This window comes from Pithys albifrons, chromosome 15, assembly GCF_047495875.1.
Source record: "Pithys albifrons albifrons isolate INPA30051 chromosome 15, PitAlb_v1, whole genome shotgun sequence".
NCBI classification, from domain to species: Eukaryota; Metazoa; Chordata; class Aves; order Passeriformes; family Thamnophilidae; genus Pithys; species Pithys albifrons.
The window spans coordinates 3843441-3864217 of NC_092472.1; the positions used below are offsets into that span (position 1 = coordinate 3843441).

At 53.0% G+C, this 20777-nt stretch overlaps 1 protein-coding gene across 1 annotated transcript in view; it reads left to right on the plus strand.

Moving 5' to 3' along the window:
- The window catches only part of PFDN1 (prefoldin subunit 1), a 36541-nt gene extending 18526 nt beyond the window's left edge, over positions 1–18015 (plus strand). Inside the window, exons 3-4 of the mRNA XM_071570071.1 lie at positions 1488–1572; positions 17863–18015. Coding sequence (XP_071426172.1) covers positions 1488–1572; positions 17863–17946 — 169 coding nt within the window. The 3' untranslated portion in view covers positions 17947–18015. The remainder of the gene's footprint in view (positions 1–1487; positions 1573–17862) is intronic.
- The last annotated feature ends 2762 nt before the right edge of the window (positions 18016–20777 follow it).

The window sequence follows — 20777 nt, forward strand, 5'->3', positions numbered from 1 at the left end:
CTGCAAACTGATTTCAGACTTTTCTGTAGCAGACGGGAAATGTGCTCTGATTCTGCCCTGTCTAAAGCTGCTCTTTTTAGCTGTTCAAGCATGAGCTCTTGTCACCTGGCAGAAAGACATTCACCCTAGTTGGTGGTGGAGGAGACCTTGACCTCATTGGTATGACCCGTGGAGGCTCCTTCTAAATCCCCTGGGGGATTTTCTAAGTAGGGAAGGGGGTGAATCTGCAGCTCGTACATTCTTTATGTCTGGAAAGATGAAAAACAACCATTCGTTTGAACTTAGTTGTCCTTTACTTCTTTGTGGGATGACAGTGCCATGTGCTGGAGAGCTGATTTGGATGCTGGTGCTCCTCAGAGACTCCTGAGTGAGGCAGGCACATTTCTGCCTGCTGGTGAGCAGGATTGCAGGGACTGAGATGTCATGGATGCATCTTTCAAGTTTCTTTGGCAACTGAAAACAAAGCAGGTGGAAGCCAGTGGCTACAATTTTAGTTAAAAACAGCCACTTCCCATCCCACAGAAAACCCTGTTGGCAAGTGAAAGCATGGAAATTTGGAGGTCAGTGGGGGAGTGGGTTAAAGCCAAGACCTGAGGAGTGGGACCTGTGAAAGCTCCATGGCTCTCTGCGGGAAGCACCTGGGCCTTTATTGTCAAATCACAGAAGGGTGTAGATTGGAAAGGATCTTCCTAAACCATCCAGTCCAATCCCCTGCCATGGGCAGGGACACCTTCCACTATCCCAGGTGGCTCCAAGCCCTGTCCATCCTGGCCTTGGACACTCCCAGGGATGGGGCTGCCACAGCTTCTCTGCCCAACCTGTGCCAGGGCCAACACCCTCACAGTAAAACTTGTCATCTCTATGTCCAACCTGACCCTTCCATGTTGTATTTAAAACTGTTGCCTCTTGTCCTGTCATGATAGACCCTGGTCAAAGTCTCTCTCTTTCATATAAGCCCCTTTTATATGTTGAAAAGCTTTAGTAAGGTCTCCCCAGAGCCTGTTCTTCTCCAGGTTGTAAAACCCCACCACCCTCAGCCTTTCCCTGAGGAAAGCTTTGGTTTTATTGCACAGGTTTGTTCACCTTGCGAGCACTAAACAGGTAATAAATGGCTTCTACCTGTTGAGAGAGTCTTCCTTGACTACAAGCAAACACCTGCTTTGAATCCCTTTGAAGGGAAGGTGCTGAGAGACTCCCCTTGCTGCCTGTGTGGCAGAACTGCTTCCAGACTATTCAGGACACTGAATGACAGGGGAATCCATGGGTGCATCCATGTTTCTCTGAGAGCAGGGATGAGGTTGGTGAGCCTTTGGGACCAGCCTGGTGGGCTCTGTGAGCTGGCAGAGCAATTTCTCCTGCCTCAGTCACACACAGGGATGAGGATGAACACTTAGGAGAGGTGGCTGTAGTTTAACTTGGTGTGTGACTGGGTGCACACAGCTGTGGAAAACATCCAATGTTGTCTCTGTCTTCTTTTTCACTTGTAGGTTTATTCTCCAGCCTAAAGGAGTGATTCATAATCAGCTCTTAGAAAAACAGAGAATAGCTGAAGAGAAAATTAAGGAATTAGAGGTAAGTTTTGTCAGGTAATAATAATGAAAATAGAACACTGGGGCCAACAAGGTGCTGCTTGCTATGTCTTGTTTTTATCTGTTACTTTTCCTTCTCAGGGTTTGTAACTAGGTGAAACAGAGAGCTTGTTACAAGTAACCTACGAGTAACTCATGGCACTTGGATCCTTTCCTAGATCTACAAACCTGCAGGGATTGATTGTTCACTCTGTGTCCTGATAGGAAAACTGGGTGTGAGGGATTCAAATTAGTAGGAGCAAGGTTCAAACCAAGCAAAAGGGTGTTTGTGGGGTAATTTGCTGCAGGTAAGTGATGTGAAACTTCACCAGTGCTGTGGGTATTAAAAGGCTACACTGGCTCAGGACAATGGCACGAATTCATGGAAGAGAAATCCATTGAGAATTACCAAATATGTAGAAATGGCATCCTGCTCAGGAAGTCCCTGAGCTAAAAATGTCTGGAGGCTGGGAAAGTATGAGCAGGAAGTACCATATAGGCCTGTCCTTATACACTGCCCTGAGCAAGCTGCTTGGTGAGTGGATCTGTGAGGACATGGGACTTTGTTTTGGCAATGTGGTCAGAGCACTTCTGTGTTCTTGTGTTTATCTGGTTGGGGTGTTCAAGGCAGAGAATGATATCTAGGAAATAAAAAGCAGTGTCTGCGCAAGTTCCAGTGTTCCAACAAGCTATCCAGTGAATCTTGGCTATCTCCTCATGGCTACGTGTTCTTCAGAGAAGATGTTCAAAATGTACTTTTCCAAGGTTGTTAGAGTGGGTTTTTTCTTAATGGTCCTGAAGTGCCATTAAAACAACCCCCTGTTCATTGGTCTTTGGGGGAATGACAGAGAAAGCAAAGACTGAGTTGTGTCAATGTGCTTTAGTGTTTTGGAGAAAGTGAGTGTGGTGCAGGGACAAGCAGGGATGGGAAGTTAATGCTCAAACCCACTCAGACCTGTGCAGTTCTGTCTCTGTTGTCCCCTACTTACTCTAAAGTAGAAGTTGAGTTTGTATTTTTTTTAATTCCTTCTTAAAACTCAGCCTGCCTGTGGAGCTGTGGAGCAAGCCCATCCTCATGGGTTGTGTTGCCTGGAGTGTTTTCTGTGCCAGACACTGAGGGGGTTTGTGTTCCTGCTCATGAGAACTCAGGGCAAACGAGTGTTCCATGGACAGGCTGTGTATTTGAGGTGGTGTGCAGGCAATGCACAGTTATGTTTACAGTTATGTGATAAAAGCAATTACATCCTGGCTCCTGTGGAGCCATCCCAGATGCCAGTGGCTCTGTGCAAAGACAGCCCTGCAGCTGGGGTTGGAGCACCTCATGGCAGCACCTCTGGGTTTGGAAGCACATGGAATGTGGCTGGCAGCACCCCTGGGTTTGGAAGCAGGTGGGATGGGCTGGCAGCACCCCTGGGTTTGGAAGCAGGTGGGATGGGCTGGCAGCACCTCTGGGTTTGGAAGCAGGTGGGATGGGCTGGCAGCACCTCTGGGTTTGGAAGCACATGGAATGTGGCTGGCAGCACCTCTCGATTTGGAAGCAGGCGGGATGGGCTGGCAGGCTCTGTCTACAAACTGCCCCTCAGGTCCCTGCCAGCTCCAGGGGCTGTGGTCAGTTTTTTGGCTGCTCTGCCCTTCAGCTGTGCATCTGGGTTTCTTCCTGTTCCTGGTGGGAATGATTTTACCTCCTGAACTTTCTGACCGCTGAGTTCAGCAGAATGGGTGGAATTCCCCTGAAATTATAACCTTTGCCATTTTCACACAAAGTCTCAGAACTGGCTGCTTTGCAAAGATGTTTTTCTGCTCTGTAGCTCCCTGTTGCTTAGTCTTTGGTTATGGCCATTGGAAGTTCCCAGCAATAGTGGCTGTCTCTGTCTCAAAAGGTGTTTGGACTGGAAAGGTTGTTGCCACATGGGTTGTTTTTACTTTGTAACCATGGATAGTAGGGCTCAGGTTGCCAAAACTTTCAACAGTTTGTTTTAGCTGAACATTCAAGTTCATCTTTTAATTCATCTGCTTCCAGCTGGCTCTGGCAGTTTTGTGAAAAGGGATTCCCCATGGAAGAGGACAAGCACTTGGACAACTGAGATTTTGGGGGAAATACCTGAGTCCAGTTCAGAGAGTACTTATCACAGGAGCAGGGGATTTTGTGTGGCCTGAAAACAAGTTGTGACCGAAGCAGGAAAGAATGTGAAACTTTGTGACCTTGTGCTTTCTCAACATCATTGTAAAATAAATATCAAACCAAGAAAGGTTAAAGCTTCCCTCCATCCATTATTAAAACTGGAAGGGTTTTAAAGCTTAGGTTTATATTTTACATGGTTAACTACCTTATTCCATACTCATATTTCTCATTTTTCAGAGCTGAATCAGGCTGGTCACAGTAATCCCCCCGGGCCCGGACGGTGTGGCTGATCTGGTTACTCATGTAGCCTGAGCTTGAGCCAACTGTGCCTTGCTATGATGACACTATTGCCAAGGGATTGTGAAATGTGTGTTTTTTGATACGTGCCTGAATCTGAGAAATGCTCTCCCTGCTGCCTTGGTGCTGTTTGCAGAGGGGCACAGAGAGTCACTGCTGAGCTCTGCTGGAAATCCACCCAGCTGCGTGACAGGGAGAGCTCCTGAGTGCTGCCTGTTCCTGGAAATGTGGCTCTAACTTGCTTCAAAGGTGGGAGCTGGGTTTCCTCACATTTGCAGCTGTCAGTGAACTTTGTGACGAGTTTTGTGCCTGGATTGAAAGCTTCTTTTCTCCCTCAGTCAGTTTCCCTCTCTCCCATCTCGTGTGTGTCTCCACCGTTGAGGTGGTGCCTTGTCTTCTTGAAGGCAGCATCACAAAATTGATGGGATACTGCTGGTCTGGGCCTCCTTGCTGCCCATTGCCTGGCAAAACAGCAAGGACAGCCAGACCTGTCCTTGCATGGGCCTGGAACATAAGTGTTGGCTGGAACATACCTTGGCTATACTTGGTGAGAGGAGCTGTGTTCTGAAAGCACCAGAGGGTCTGGATGTGGGTGAGAGGACAGTGCAGAGCTCTCAGCTATTCTGCAGAAAACCCAAGGTAACTTTACCTTTCTTGTGAATGCTGTGTGGGAAGTCAATATATAAGTATATTGAGTTGGAAATTATCTTAAAGCTCATCTCATTCCACCCCCTGCCATGGACAGGGACACCTTCCACCAGCCCAGGTTGCTCCAAGCCCTGTCCAGCCTGGCCTTGGACACTTCCAGGGGTGGGGCAGCCACAGCTTCTCTGGGCAAGCTGTGCCAGGGCCTGCCCACCCTCACAGGGAAGAATTTCTTCTGTATGTCTGATTTAAAATTCCCCTCTTTCAATTTGTACCCATTACTTCTTGTCCTATCACTGCAGTTGCTGATGAAGAGTCCAGTCCCTCCCCAGCTTCCCTGTAGGCCCCCTCAGATCCTGGAAGGTGCTGTGAGGTCTCCACACAACCTTCTCCTCTGCCCAACTTCCTCAGCCTGTCAACTTCATGTGCATCTCTGTAGGATTCCGAACTTCACAACTTGTCTGTAATCCTTTGGAATCCAAATAAACTGCCCAGGCTTGCTGGCACAACACCTGTGCCTGCTGACAGGCTGTGCCAGCAGGGCTTACCCAAACCTCCAGAGACTGGTGCCAGAGGCTCCCTCACACTCGGGCACAGGGCACGTCCTGCTTAGCAGGAGCCATTGGATTTTTCCAGTCCTGATACTATCAAATTCTTGTTGTGTTTCACGGTACAGGGGGTATGTGTTAAATCTATTTTGAAAGCATTCTAAAGGGATGAGCACAGACTCTTTTTAGCTCAGCAATGTTTGTGCAGTATTAGGAGAAAAACCAAGTAATGTTTTTCTTCCCTTGTTTTTAAGGAAACATGATATGTGAGGGGTGGAACAATGCTTTGTTTCAGGAAATGTTATCCGTTTCCATTGTAGGGCTAGATGGATTCTGTTTTCAAATGTGGCATTTTAAAAAGAACTAACTCTATGATGTTATAAGGACATGGAAAATTGATTCTTCATTAGGGGTGGAGAAAGTGATTATCACTGTGTGTTTTCTCTGATAGTATCTGATAGTCCCCTTCTCTCCTGCTATATTCAGCTTGTTTAGTTGTCAGGCGTTGTCAGACTAAATTGCTAAAAATAACAAATAAGGGGGAGGCTGTGCTGGGCAGCTCTGTCTGCTGTGTGCCACTGAATTTAGCTCCTTCAGGAAAAGGGCAAAAGGAACCTGCAGCTTTCTGGTTGAATTGGATTTTCATTTTAAACTCTGACCACAACATAGCTGTGTGCTTGTTTCCCAGGCAGTTCTTTCACATGTCTGTGGGAGACTAAATGTTTACTGTAGCAGAGATAAAGGGTTGGTTGGTTTCTTCTCTGGCTGGCTGGAGTAGAAAATAAGATCCAAAAAGCTGTACCTAAGGGCTTGATTTCTAATTCAGAAATTCTTCATGTGAACCCTAAAACGCCATGTCCAATTCCTTCTCCCACACAGAGAATGTCTTTGCTCTTATTCCTGGTGGGAGAAGGAACACTGTGTACTCCAACACTGCATTTCACGTGTGAAGCCTCAGGTGGTGTTTGAGGAGCTGGTGAAGTCACAAAATGTGTACGTGGCAAAGCCTTATGGTGACCACAGGCTTCTTCCCCAGTGCTGCCTGAGCTCAAACCTGCTTGTGCTGTGGCTTCCATTTTCCTAATCTTCTTTTTCTGGGAGCTTTGAAATGGCTTTGCTGCAGCCTGGAGGCACACTGGGGGTGCCCCCCACCTCGAGGAGTCTGGTGGTGGCCACAACAGTGTTTTCTTACCCTGTGGGAACAATGATTTTGGCAGGTGAGGTGTGGCTGGGGAGAAGCCCGGGAGCCTGGGGCAGGTATGGCTGGGCTGGACCTGCTCAGCTCCCACGTGCTCCAGGTGCAGCTCTGCTTCATTTTTCACTAAAACACCTCAGCGTGGTGGCCAAGTCTGTGGGTGGCTTTAACAGCGTGAAAACAAGTCCCTTGAGACTCGTGGTGCTCTTTGCAGACCACGAAGCGCCCCTCAGAAGGCAGGAATTGTTAGGCCATTCCTGAGTTACACCAATTTATTCCAGGGATTGACAGCATAAGGGGTCTCATCCCATGGTTGGCTCAAGGTAAGCCAGTGCCCAGGAATGTGTGGTGGGCTTTTTGACTAAACAGGGGGAAATGAGGAATGCTTCTGTTTGCTTTGGAGAGGAGAAGCCTCAAGAATAAACTAACCCCTCTGTGCATTAGCCTGGAGCAGATTTGACTCTGGATATGGGTGCTGTTCTCCCATTCCAGTGTGTACATGCACGTACCACAGACAGGATTTTAAACTCACGTTGTCACAGGAGTTGCCTCTTGTTTCCCAGTGTGGGCACAGGCAAGGCCAGTCCCTCTGCTTGCTGTAGAGGGAAGCAGGACCCCTAATGTGGGGACAAGTGGAGTACAGAAGTGGATTTATTATACATTTGGGCTTGTATGGACCTTTTAGGGGGAAGCTGTGGGAGCTCCACAAATGATGGATGTTGGTGGGAAAATCAGCTGCAGACCCTCACCAGGCCCTTGCATGGCTTTGGGTGTCTGAGACAGCTGTGGGTGTCTGGGCAGGTCCTTCTGGACACAGTGGTTTGGACTTGATGTTCCTGGGAAATGTGTTTCATCTTGACTCTGTTGGGTGGTGTATCCAAGCCTAAGTCTGTGCCCTCACTGAGGGCTTGCTCCTGCATTTCAGGCTGCAAAGCTGGAGGCTTAACTTGCTTTCTGAGGACATGGGTGGTCCAGCTGCCTGCCTGAGCTTGCTGTCAGCTGTGGAGCATCCACAGGCACTCCCATGGCAGAGCAGAGCCTGCTTGGGCAGAGCTGTTACCAGTGGTCTGCCCTCCACGACAGCCTTGTTTTGAAGAAGGAAGTAGCCAGAGCTCATTTTTTCCCCTGTGGGTCTGGATGTCCTACCAGGAGGAGAGTCTGTGCTCTCATTCCTGATTTTTGAAATGAAAAATACTCTGAGCAATGAGAAAAATAGGCTTTAGAATGATAAAACAGTGAGGAGGTTGAGAGTGTAATGGACACAGAGTTCACACTGTCAGCACAAAATGCTGCTTTGTGGAGAGCCCCTCTGACACTGGGCTGGGGCCATACAAATTTAAGGTAAAAACTGGAGGAACTGGGGCATGGCTAATGCTGCTCTAATCCTTTCTGTCTCATAAACTGCCTGCTGACAGTAACATGAGGAACAGCCTTCACAGCTGTGAGGAATCACTGACTTCACTTCTCAACGTTCAAAGCCTCATGCTCTGTCCGACTGTTATTTGTCCAAAGTGAGGGTGGCAAAAGGATTGTATTGTGAACTTCATGGGTGTTTTGTGCCTTCTCTGTGTTATCTGGTTGAGTCATCTCTCATCCCAGACAGATGGAAGTCGGTTGTGTGCAGCAAGCACCTTGCAACTCCTAAAAGGCAACAAGTGCTCCTCAGTCTTTGCTGGGAAGGAAGTGGATTTGTGTCAATACCAGCTCTTACTCCTCTGTTAGGTTTGTTTGATAAAGATCAAATAACAGTATGTTCTGCTTTGAAAATTGTGTAAGAAGCTTGTCATGTGTTAAATTGTGCACAAATCACTGGTTACAAAACACGGTGCTGGAATCTCAAGAGGCACAAGGAAAAGAAACCCTCACATTTCAGAGCAGATTCTGAGCTGTCCAGAAGGGTCATCTATTGCCTTAGACCTGGGATGGTTTATAAAACTTTATTTTATCACCACATTTTTGTGAGGAATGATTGGGGGTGTTGCTGACTTGAGTGGAATGACGTGATTTATATCATCACATGTGTGGGTTTGCATTGGCAAGGCTGGAACTCCTATCTGGACCAATCATTCACTGGAACAAGTTTTCAAACTCCCAGGTTTTTGTAAGCAGTTGCTTAATTAGTAATTCTTTGTTAGTCTTCCCTGCACTGCAGACTGCAAAGTAAGCACACAAACCCGCTGAGAGGGCAAAGGCTTCATGAAGGGAGAACTGGAATTTGATGACTCTTTGCTTTCACTGTCCCTACCTTTATTTTTAGGTGAATAATTGTAGATTTTAAAAGTAGGAGAATAATTAACATGGGGGTTGTTTGCTTCCTTTTAACTTCTTTTAGAGGCTACTTATAGACGTGCTTTCAAAAGAAAGGTATCCCAAAACTCATTTTAGAGGGTTTTTTTGTGGGGGGGAGTTGCTCCTGATTTACAAAACCCCCAAACAACCTAATGGAGCTTTTCAAACAACTGTTGGCAGTACACTCACATTGCTTTGTAATTCAGAGGAAAGTGAAATATATTATGCATTGATTAAAAAGATACTTCTGCTGCTGTCTCTGAATGGTTTTGTCCATCCAGGAGCCTACATTTAGTCATCTGGGTCTGAAAACGTTGCTTGTTTCCTCTGATTAGCATTAAGCTGCTTTTATGATTACACTGAAATTTTAACACCAAGTTGGTCGATAAGTCTGTCTTTGTCATTGTAAAGCAGGGTCTGATTCATTGTCAAAGCTCTCCTTTGTGCTTATGGCTGCAAAAGTATCCAAAGCAACGAGCCGAGCTGGATGCGGGTCCCTCTCCAAATTCCTCCTTGCATGGGTAATAGTTAGTCACAAACCCAGCGCTGCTGTCCTTGCCTTAGTCACCAGCCCCTTCAGTGGCTCCTGGCTGGCCTTTGTGCCAAGCAGCTCTGGGGAGGGGGATTATTTGTGCCCGATAAACCTCCATCCTGCTTCCATCTCCTCCTCCTCCATCTCGCCTGGGGAGAACAGGAAACGATTATTTGGAAAGCGTGCTCCTGCCTGTCAGGGAACCCTGACCCAGCCCTGAGTCAGCTTTACAAAGCCACACCTTGCTCCCAGGTATGCGGGGCAGCCGTCCTGCTTCCTGCTGTCCCCAAGCTCGGGTCACCTCCTGCCCTGCTGGTAACATGTTGGTAGTGACCATGTGGCTGCTTTGAGTTCAGGGGTGTCCCAGTTGGGGGGGACACTGCCTAGCTGGGAGTCCACACCATCTTCCTGTTGCTGATTTGTCTGAAATTTATGGAAGCAATTTTTCTTTTAAAGTGGCCTTGTTTGGCTGGGACTGCAAGAGCTGAAAGGTGTGGTGTGGTTTTGCAAAAGTCCTATTGCCAGGAGGTGTCCCGATGAGCCACACCGGCTCTGCAGGACCACAGAAACCAAGGCAGTGGGTTAGGGAACTTACCACATTTTGCAAGAGGTGGTTTGGTAGGGACGCTTCCGCCGAAACAGAGCGTGGGGGGTTTCAGCATCGGGGTGAGTTTCCCCTTCCCAAGCTCTCTGTGTTTGACCTGACTCTGCTGTCGTAAGCCTGGTTAGGGTGCAGTGTCCAACCTGGAGCAAAATACCCCTGGAAACTGCTCTCAGCAGGGAATTGTGCCAGGAAGGGGTGTCCCGAAAGGAATCCTCTGGGCTGATAATACATTTCTGCTGCCACCTACTGAAAGGTTCCCATCGGCTCGCTTTGGTAGTAGTTCACATCAGGCTATGGTGCAGAAGTTCACTGGAATAATCCATCACTTCCCAGTAACAAAGAGCAATTGTCTCCACCTCTGCTGGAAGTGCTGTCCTGAGGCTTGGACAGTGAGTTTGTGCAGCTGCCACAGGGCTGGGGTTGGGGCAGAAAGGCCTCCTGCCCATCAGCCTTTCTGCCCCTTACCTTGCCCCTTCTTCTCTTGAAGTTGCCTAGGGTGGAAGGCAGTGGGGGCTTTTCCAAATGAGCTTTTTCAAAGTATGTTCCTCAGGGTCTCAAGGTGCTTTGATAATGATGGGGAAAGCCCTACTGGTTCTGCTGTGGTGGGATTGGGACACAATAAAGGTGGATTTGCACCAGCAGTGATTTAGGCAGGTGCTTCTAAAGGTCCTCCCTCATATGCTTGATATCCTCTCTTACACTCTAATCCAAATAGTTCTGAAGTGTTCAAGGGTCCCCGTTACCCTGTGCAAGGAATAGCTAAGGGGAAACCCAAAGGTCTGAATCATCACTTCTCTTAGATAAATGACATCATCATGCTTCTGTCAGCAGCTGTCGTCAGAAACCAGCTGGGCTCCCTTCCTATTGCACATCATTCACTCTTGAGCAAACTGGACAACTTCCTTAGAGCAATAACTCTGCTTGGAAAGTCTTGGAGTGTATCTAAATATTTAGTGGTTGCTGTAGAGTGCTAATTCCCAGTGTGTACATGTGCCATGGCGTTGAACTGGGTGAGGACCAGTGCTGGGTGGACCCATCAGGGCGTAGGGCTGCCTGCAGACCCACCCCACCCCGTTGCTGGTGCCCACTATTTCGGCATCTCCCAGAGCAGGAGCAGCTGGGTGCTGTTCAGCAGGTTCACGTCCTTCCCACTTAGAGGTTCCAAGTGAAATCCCGTTACCCAGAGTGTGCATCCTCAGCACATCATCTCGGGGCGACTGAAATGTTTGCCTTGCCCCAGGGTGCACAACTTGGAGTGCTGTTCTCTGCAGGGAATTTGGGCCTTTCCAGCCCCCTGAGCAGCAGTGGTGACCCCAAGAGTGAGGGCAGCTCAGGCTGCCCCTCCTGCCTGGCCCCCAGCACATGGGCAGCATGGCTTGCCCTCCTCCCAAGACAGGTCCTGCTCCAGCCAGTCACGTGCTCCCAGCTCCAGCTCAGGATCAGTTGATCACTTTTATGCAGAGCCCTCAGGGAATTCCAAAGATGGTTTGGGTTAACTTTGGGGAATACAGAAACTCGGCTCACAGCAGGTTTATTGAGGCAGTGTCACGAGATGAGCTGTCTCACAGCTCCTGTTTGAGGCACTGCATCATGCCTGGGGACTCCAGCGTCCCTCGACGGAAGCCTGAGCAGGAGAGTGGGCTGCCAGAATCTGGTGGCTGGTAGCCAAGCACGCTGTGATCCATGGGGAGGGAGGTGATCTCTGGGAAGGGACTTCCCAGCTTGCTTTGTTCTCATAAGTTGGGTGTAAAACAAGTTCATAGAAAAAGTTTAGAAAACAAAACAAAACAAAAAAGCGCCCACAAACAAACAAATAAAAAAGATGGGGCAGGGGGAGAAGAAAGAACAGGCTGAAATGAGTAGGTATGTTCCAATACTAGATCCTGACATTTCCATGGGAACATTTTTGTTTGGGCTTAAGCAAATCTGTGTTTGCAGGTCAAGGGTTGACTTGCTGAGGTGATGTAAGAGAAATGGTATTTGAAGAGCAAAAGTCGACGTTGAGTGATAAACCATGACTTGACACAGGAAATTCACCTGTGAGCAGGAGGTGAACTGCAGCATGAATAGGCAGGGCTGCTGTCCCTGTTTCCACAGGGAACACAGGGCTGTTTGGGAGCAGAGTGGGAATGCTGGACCATGCTGTGCTGCACCACCCACTCGAGGCAAGGCCCTGCCTCGCATGCGGCTGGCGGTGCTTGACCAGCTCTCCCTGAAGGCAGAGGTGTCTGAATCACAGTGATGGAGGGAAAACAGTGCTTTGATCATCAAAAGCCCATCCAAGAGGAGCTGATTACTAGTTTTTTCTTGCTGTGGAATCTGTGGATGCTGGCTCTTTAATCTCCCAGGAATGCAAGGTCCGGGTGCGTCATCTTGTGAAGCACCAGCTCCTCCAGCAGCATATGCAGCAGGAGCAGGGGTGGGAGGCTGGAGCAGGAGGTGATTTCCTCAGTGTCAAAAGGCCATGGGCTGCCTCTGTTAACCACAACTCCTTTTCTTCTTGGGGCGTGACCTGTAATTGTGTTTGCACTCGATGCAGTCTTTCCGCAGCCGCTGCCAAAAGCAAACAGCGCGGACCTGGTTGGGGAGCGAGTGCTGCTCGTGAGGGGAGCGAAGGGCAAGGGAGAGACGAGGAACGGGGTGATGCCAGGGGCGAGTCTCATGGCATTGTTTGGCTGTATCCACCCGTGCCAGGGTGCAGGTTGATTGTGGTGACACACCTTGGTCAGAAGCATACACGGTGAGGGCTGGCTTGTGGTGCTGCCTGCACAGCCCAGCCAGGCTGGTGCTTCCAGGAGTTCACAGTCCCCCAGAGCTTCCCAGGACTGCAGTGTGTTGGCAGTGGGCATTGCATCCCACCAGGCCCATTCAGCACCAGGCAGCTCCCTGCCCTCCCCTCTTCTTCCCTTCCCTCCTTTCAGGCAGGGCTGGGGCTGATGGTGCCTTCCCTGCCTGGCCCTGCAGCTCTGTTGGTGGAGCTGCACAGCCACCCTTCCTCCTGGGAAGGGCTTCTGGGAGATGCACGTGCCTTGCTTGTTGGATGGGGCTGCGTGAGTGGCCAGTCCTGTTTTTGGCTGCATCTCTGATGACTTGGGAGAGGTGTTTTGACTGCAGGTAGCTGTGCTGACCACACACAGGTTCATGCCTTGCCCCATACACCTGGTTTAGGAAGGCTGCAGGAGGCCTTGGAGGTGGGGAAGGCTCCCAAGAGCTTGAAGGGGAGAGGATGGGCCAGGCTGGTGGCACATCTGCAGTCTGGGGCAGGAGAGGTGCAGATCCCAACTCCCAAGTCCCCAGGAGGTGGTGGGAGGCCCAGCCAGTGGGGTTGGCTCTGCTGCCCAAGGAGGAGTTCTTGGTCATCTCTTCCTTTCCTCCATCCCAGTGCCTTGCAGTTACTGGCATGGCAAGCCTGCTTCCAGAAGGCAGATTTAGGTGAGAACACTTCCTTTGGGGCTAGTTTTGAGACAGATCATCAGAGCTGTGGTTTATCTCATTCCCGAGTGCTGCAGCCCTTCCTGGCTGGAGAAGGGACTTGTTGGCAGTAGGATTAGCTTAAAGAAATAGGGAAACTGCAGGCTGGGAGGCATTGACTGCACTGGCTTTTTGGGGCATCTTCTCTGGTTTAGCACCGTGTCAGTTCTGTAGGTGGCCCAGCCCTCGCTGGGTTGTGGCAGTGGCTGTGTTGGTGTTGTGTCCCAGTGCAGGTAGCAGAGCCCTTCCTGTGAGGGGTAGGAGGGGATCAGGGGGTTGCCATCACAGATAAGGGAGTGGATGAAAACTGGTGAGTGGCCTGTGGTGGGAATATGTGAGGATGCAAGAGCTTGTCTTGCGCTGGGTCAGGTCAGCTGGCTCAGCTTGGAGTGCATACAAAGCCTGCTGTCCACCTGGAAACGTGTAGCTGCAATTACTTCTCCCTTCCCACGTGCCCTCTTTCATGCAGCTTCCGGCTCCCTTTCCTCACTCTGTGGGGGAGAAGCTCTTCAGCTCTGACGGGACCTGCAGCCCTGGGTCATCCCTCCCTGTGTGAGTGAGCTGTGCCTGGGGCATGGGAACACACTGGCCTTTCTGCAGGAGCTGTGGGAGCTGGCAGCACCTGGCAGTGGTCTGTCAGAAACTGTTCCTCTCAAATAAGTTTCAGTGACACCCCACAAGTGTGTTTTACAGGGTGGTAAAATAAGTCTCTAGCCAGTGGTCATGGGAATCGTGCAGCAGGAGGAGGAACCGGCCCCTCTCTGCAGCCTGAGCCCGTGGCTGACACATCAGCTGCTTCCTGCCGTGCCCTCTGTTTCCTCATCACTGCCTTGCCACACTCCTGGTGTGACTGTAGGGGACAACAGCACCCCAGGGCACTGCCTGGCCTGCAGCAGAACCTGCTCCTGGTGGTACAGCCAGGAGCTGGAGCTTTTCCAGAAGTTCAGTGTCATGTGGCAACTTCCCTCCGCCACCTTCCCAAAGCCAGTCTCCTTTCTTTGCCCTTCCCTGGACTTCTGTGGCTCAGGCAGTGGCATCTGGGGCTAGTTTGGGCACCCACTTTAGGTGGCCAGAGACCCACAGGAACTGGGGGAGATTGAGGGCAGCTTTAGTGCACTGGTGTGGTGAGTGGGTGGGAGCTCTGGGTCAGCAGCTTGCAGGTCATGCAGCCACCAACACTGGTGGTTACAGCACAGGGCCAGCGTGCTGCCCTGTCCCCTTGGGCTGCTGCCATGTCCCCTTGGGCTGCTGCAGTGTCCCCTTGGACTGCTGCTGTGTCCCCTTAGAATCATAGAGTCGATTGGGTTCGAAGAGACCTCCGAGATCATCAAGTCCAACCCTTGGTCCAACTCCAGTCCCTTTACCAGATCATGGCACTCAGTGCCATGTCCAATCTCAGTTTAAAAACCTCCAGGAATGGGGAATCCATCCCCTCTCTGGGCAGCCCATTCCAATGCCTGAGCACTCTCTTTGGAGAGAACTTATTTGTGATATCCAACTTAAATTTCCCCTGCAGAGCTTGAGCCCGTGCCCTCTTGTCCTATTGCTGAGTGCCCTTGGGCTCCTGCCATGTCCCCTTGGGCTCCTGACTGGCAAGCACTGGAGCTACAGCTGTAAAGTGAAATCAGAGGCTGCAGAGAGCAGCAGCCACCTTTGGTTTCACGAGGGACCCAAACCAGCAGTGCAATTTTGGCGTTGCACTGGGAATTCCCATGGGCTGTGGTTGCTGTGGCACAGGCAGCAGAGGAAGATCACCTGGAGGGTTGAACACACCTTCCCAGGGAAATGCATCAGCTCAGAGGGTGCTGAGGTGAGGCCCAAACCAGGGGCTCAGAGGACGCAGGGTTAACTAGGGCTGCGAGTCCAGGCCAAGTGCAAATGAGAGCTGTGAGCTGAAGAAGCTGGAGGTGGGGTTTGGGATGCGGGGTGGTGTTCAGGGAACAGATACCACCAGCCTGGCAGGTCTGGCTGGACCGGAACAGCCTCCAGCGTGACTTCAGAGCTGCACTGCCGTGTCTTTGGGCTCTGGGGTGAGTAGGCAGAGCGTGTCAGCCCTCTCTCGGCGCTGCTCCCTGGGAGAGACGGAGTTTCCTGTCTAGACCCCAGTAATCGGGGTGAGGAGGGGTTTGCACACAGGCTGCTGCTCTGGTGATTACCGAAGCAGAAGCCGGGCTGCAGTTCCCGGGGAAGGAAAACCTCGTTTCTGCCACGTGTCTCGGAAAATGTGGCGCCCGTCTGCTCCTCGCTCCCCCATGATCTGTGGGTCAGAGTGGGAGGCAGCCACCCTGCTGGCTCCGGCACTGCCAGTCTGCAGGGCAGATGGGGAAGTTTGCAGCCCCCCAGCTGCGAGTGCAGGGCTCACTTGATGCTCAAGGGATGCTCCTGGAGCCCAGGGAAGGGACTCCCTGGAGGCTGCTTTGGCGAGAAAAGGGTAAAAGTGTCAGGACCAGCCCAGATCCTCTCACCCGAGAAACTGTGTGACCAAGGAGAGTGTTGAGGGAAAGAAAAATTCCCACAGTCCTCAGCTGCCTCAGGCTGCAGGTGCTGCTTAGGCACAGAAATGGCATTAAACCCCGTGCCTTTGCCATGGGCTGTGCAGCTCTGGCAGCTCTGCTCCCCAGGGGGGCAGGGTATGTCACTGTGCAGGAATGGGCAGTGAGGGTCCGTGGGGGACATGGCAGCTGTGATGGCTCCTGTGCTGTGTCAGGGTCCCTTGTCCTCGTGGGGCCCACAAAGTCACCAGCACGACTTCCTGATGGGATGTCTGAAGTCCAGCTGGCAGGAGCGCAGAGCTATGGCTGCAGCCTGACAGCTCCCAGGCTCTCCTGATCCCACTGGGCAGCCTGTCCATGGAGAGCTGCTCTCTGGATCTACCTCTTGCTGCCTGGAGGGCAGGAGGGGCAGGGGAGAGGGCAGGGAGACACAGCCATTTCATGGACTAATTTACTGGTGTTAAAAATTGTTTCTGGTAATAAGTGACTGACCAGAAGTCAACTCCACTGCTGCCACTCTGCTTTGGTCAGTGGAGGTCGGTGGAGCTCAGACCCACAAGGGTTTTCCAGGACCTGTGACCTCTTGCAGCCTTCAGGCTCAGTTCCCTATGTGTGAAATCCCTCGATGCCTGTCTGAGCAGTGTGAAGACAGTGTGGTGGTGACAGAGTTCTGCTTGTGTGTCACTGACTCACTGACAGTGGGAACCTGTGGCTGCTCTTCCTCTCCCTGTGGTTTCCTCAAAAGCAGTTCCTGTAAGCGAGAGAGACCCCACATGCCTGGGGACCATGGGAGAGGGACAAGGAGCCTTTCCTTGGCTGTGCCCCTGGCCCTGGATGTCACTACCAACCTTTTAGTGTTTAAATAAAAACCCTACAGCCTTTAGAAACAGGGCTGGGAAGAGTTGCCCTCATGGCATGGGCATTCCAGCTGAGTGTGCAGCCGTGTCACAGCAAGGGGATGGAGGGACTGCTGCTCCATGGGCTAATGGGACTTTGAGCACTGCAGGTCCCAGCTCCTGTGGGCTCACAGGAATTGAGGTGAGGCTCTCAGGGCAGCATCAGCAGTTCTTGCCCTTCCCCTGTGCTTAGTTTGGGTGGGCTTTGGGGTCATTCCTGCCATACTGGGCTCCTGGTGCTCGCTCCCTGGGAGGGGCAGGATACTCTGAGCTGAAACCTGGACTCTGTAAATTAATAATGATCCCATCAGTGCTTGTCGGTACCTGGCATGGCCCAGAGCCAGAGCTCTGCCCAGCTCCCTGGGCTTGTGTGGGGCTGTGACCCCTGTGGGACAGGGGGAACACTGTGCCATAGTGTCCCCAGGCCCTTGTGAGGACAGCAGGCCCTGTGCCAATGTGCTGCAGGTGCCACCAAGGGTGAGCCCAGCTCTGGGGAGATTCCAAGGCCCACCCAGCCGGTCATGGATGGGGCTACCCATGCTCACAGCAACACTGTCTGAGGAGACTGTTGTGTCTGTTGTTTGGAAACCCAGAGAAAATAGTCTGGAGAGCCAAGTGCTGATTTTTCCAGTCACAGAGGAGCACCCAGACTAGCAGGAAAAAACGCTGCATGCTGAATTCCTATCTTGGGATGCACAGTTTGGGGCTGCTTCCCTGCCAAGCCCAGCCTAATTACAGATGATTAAGGAAACACACGTATTTGGTGATGATGCCAGGGAATTTCTGATAGAAAGGAGGGTCTGGGGTTAGAAAATGGCCCAACTGGGAAAAAACCTTTTGTGCCCAAGGAGAGGGTTTTGCTGTGTCTCCATAAGGAGACCTCAGCATGTCAGTCCCTCTCTAGGCTCCAGTAGTTACAGGACTTGATTTGACTTCCTTCCTTGCTGTGGTTCATGTCTCTCCCACTGTTCTGCAGTGCTGCTGTTGAAACAGCCCTGGCAGCTCTGAGGAGGTTTCAGAGGGACCATATTCAAAGTCTGTGTAAACATTAACACTGCCCCTGTGCCTCTGGAAATGTGTAACCACTGTCCCCATGTGGGGACACCTGCAGGGTGGTGAGTGCCTGAGCCAGCTCTGCCTGGGTGGGCCTGGGTGCTGGTGTGTGCTGGGAGACCCTGACTCTCCTCTGTTCCTGCCTTGCAGCAGAAGAAGTCGTACCTGGAGCGGAGTGTGAAGGAAGCAGAAGACAATATCCGGGAGATGCTGATGGCCCGCAGGGCACAGTAGTGGCACCCTGGACTGATCCCCACAGCCTGCCCCCTCCTTCCCCACCCCAATAAAACTCGTGTCTCTGTGGCTGCTCTCCCTGTGGGCTGTGGTGCAGAAAGAGGTAGTGGTGGGATTTGGGGTGAGGGGCCCACAGGGCATCCTGCTGCCCTGGAGCAGCCGTGCCCTCATCCTGCGGGCACCCCCTGCGTGCTGCCCAGAGTGGGCACTGGGGGAGGCTGGTGGAGGGGCAGAGGTGGGGGCAAGAGGGGGCAGGCAGGGCCAGCACAGGCAAGGGCACAGGCACGGGCATGGGCACGGGCACGGGCCAGCCAGCCTGGGCCAGGCAGTCATTCCCACTGCCACCCAGGCCATTCTCACTGTCCTGGGTCATTCCCACTGTTCTGGGCCATTCCTGCTGTCCTGGGTTATTTCCAATGTCCTGGGCCATTCCTGCTGTCCTGGGTTATTTCCACTATCCTGGGCTGTTCCCACTGTCCTATGCCATTCCTGCTGTCCCAGGCCGTTTGTGTTGTCCCGGGTTGTTCCCACTGTCCTGGGTCATTCCCACTGTCCCAGGGCATTGCCTCTGTCCTGGGCCATTCCTGCTGTCCCGGGTCGTTCCTGCTGTCCTGGGTTATTCCTGCTGTCCCGGGCTATTCCCGCTGTCCCGAGTCATTCCCGCTGTCCCAGGCTATTCCCGCTGTCCCAGGCCATTCCCGCTGCCTCGGGTCACTCCCGCTGTCCCGAGTCACTCCCGCTGTCCCAAATCACTCCCGCTGTCCCGGGTTATTCCTGCTGTCCTGAGTCATTCCCGCTGTCCCGGGCTATTCCCGCTGTCCCGGGCTATTCCCGCTGTCCGGAGTCATTCCCGCTGTCCCGGGCCGTTCCCGCTGTCCCGGGCCATTCCCGCTGCCTCGGGTCATTCCCGCTGTCCCGGGTTATTCCCGCTGTCCCGGGCTGTTCCCGCTGTCCCGGACTATTCCCGCTGTCCCAGGCTGTTCCCGCTGTCCCGGACTATTCCCGCTGTCCCGGGTTATTCCCGCTGTCCCGGACTATTCCCGCTGTCCCGGGTCATTCCCGCTGTCCCCGTCGCTCCCCGCACGCCCTGGCGCGGCCGGACATCGCCACCGTGTGGCCGCTGCAGGAACTGCGGGCCCGGCCCCGCCCGTCCCCCCCGTGCGGCCACGCTGGGGCTGCGCCTTCGGGGACTGCCCCTCTCCTTCCAGCGGCTCCGGGATCCTGGAGCTGGGCAGGCGTTTCCAGGCCCCGTGCCGATCCCCGCGCTCCCATCCCATAGGCACGGGGTGCTGTCACACTCTGCTGGCCCTTCGCTGCCCGCAGGATCCCCAGCCATCACCTGTTCCGTGTCACCTGTCCCGGCTGCAGCCGCTGCCCGACGGTCACGGCCGTGGCTGCTCTCCCCGGTGCTCTCACACCTGCACACACACGGGCACACTCGGGACGGAGTCCTCACCCAGGAGAGCGTTTAGGAGGAGTTTGATAAGCTCAGACTTGGGGAATCAGGCACTGCACAAGAGCAAGGTGGGCACTGACACCCTGCTGGGCCTTTCAGCCCCACACCCTGCTACTTTTACACCTTCCTCCCAAAATCACCTCTGCCTTAGGGGCCTCCCTGAGACATCCCATAGCAAGTCCTGTGCAACCCCAAACAGTTTTTCCTTACATCCAAGTAAGTGTCCCACTCGAGGTATCAGTGTCGTATCCCCAGACATGACCTGGGGGCTGCCCTGAGGTGGGTGCAGGCTGGACATGGGGCTGCAGCTCTGTGGGGATGGCCCTGGGAAAGGCCCTGGACAAGGTATCTTGGTTGGGTTCCTGCCTGCGCTGTGCCCATGGGCTCTGTCAGGCTTGGGGGTGGCCCATGAGGGGCTGGTGGACCTGGCAGTCCCCTGGATGGGCAGTGGGTGGGGTCCCTTCCCAGGGGTCTGTCTGAGCTCCTGTGTGTGTGTGCAGAGCTGCTTCATCCCATCGCCCACCACAAGGTGCCACACCTGCCGCTTTCCAACCTCGGTTTCCATGTATCCTGGCATCTTTTTCAGGTGCCAGGGAGGGCAAACAGGTGGGCCCTGGGCCAGGTGTCCCCATTTAAGTCACAGGGCATAGCCCTGCCCAAGTGGATCAGCCCCTCGCTGGGGCAGTGGTCGGAGTCTTCCCACTGCCAGAGCTTCACCCACTGCCCTGCCCTGGCACTGGGATGGGGTGCCCAGTACCCTGAGCTCTGCCCCAGTACCCTGAACGTGAATCCCCACAGCCCCAAACAGCTGGTGTGCTGCACAATGCAGGGTGGCAGGGACCTGGGGTGGCCCTTCATGATGGAGCGTGGGAGATGTGATGTCCTCTGCATGTCCCCAAGGACAGGCACTGTGGCACCGAGAGTGCAGCTGCAGCCACTCCGTCGGTGTCGGTGACAGGTGCCAGAGCAGGAAACCTGAGTCCTCCTGCCCTCCATGCTGGGGCCCTCCTGCTGCACCCAAAGGCGAGCCATGAGCTGGGTGGGTGAGCAGGGCTGAGGCTCAGCTCGGGCCTGGCAGGGCCAGTGTTGGGAAGAGCCAAGGCCAGGCTGGGTGGGCTGAGCACTGTGCTCAGGCACAGGGCTGGAGGGGGCAACCATGGGCACAGGGCAGCCCAGCACTCCATGTCCCTCCCACCCAGGGAGGAGGGTGAGCCAAGGCCTCCTCTCCTGTGCCCCAACAGCTGCCAAGCTGACAGGGAGGTGACAGTGACAGGGAAGGTGACAGCCCCTGGTCCTGGGAACTCTGGGAGACCTGCAGGGGGGCAGCCCCCAGGCAAGGGCTGTGAAGGCTCCTGGGGAGAGGCAGCTGCAAGGG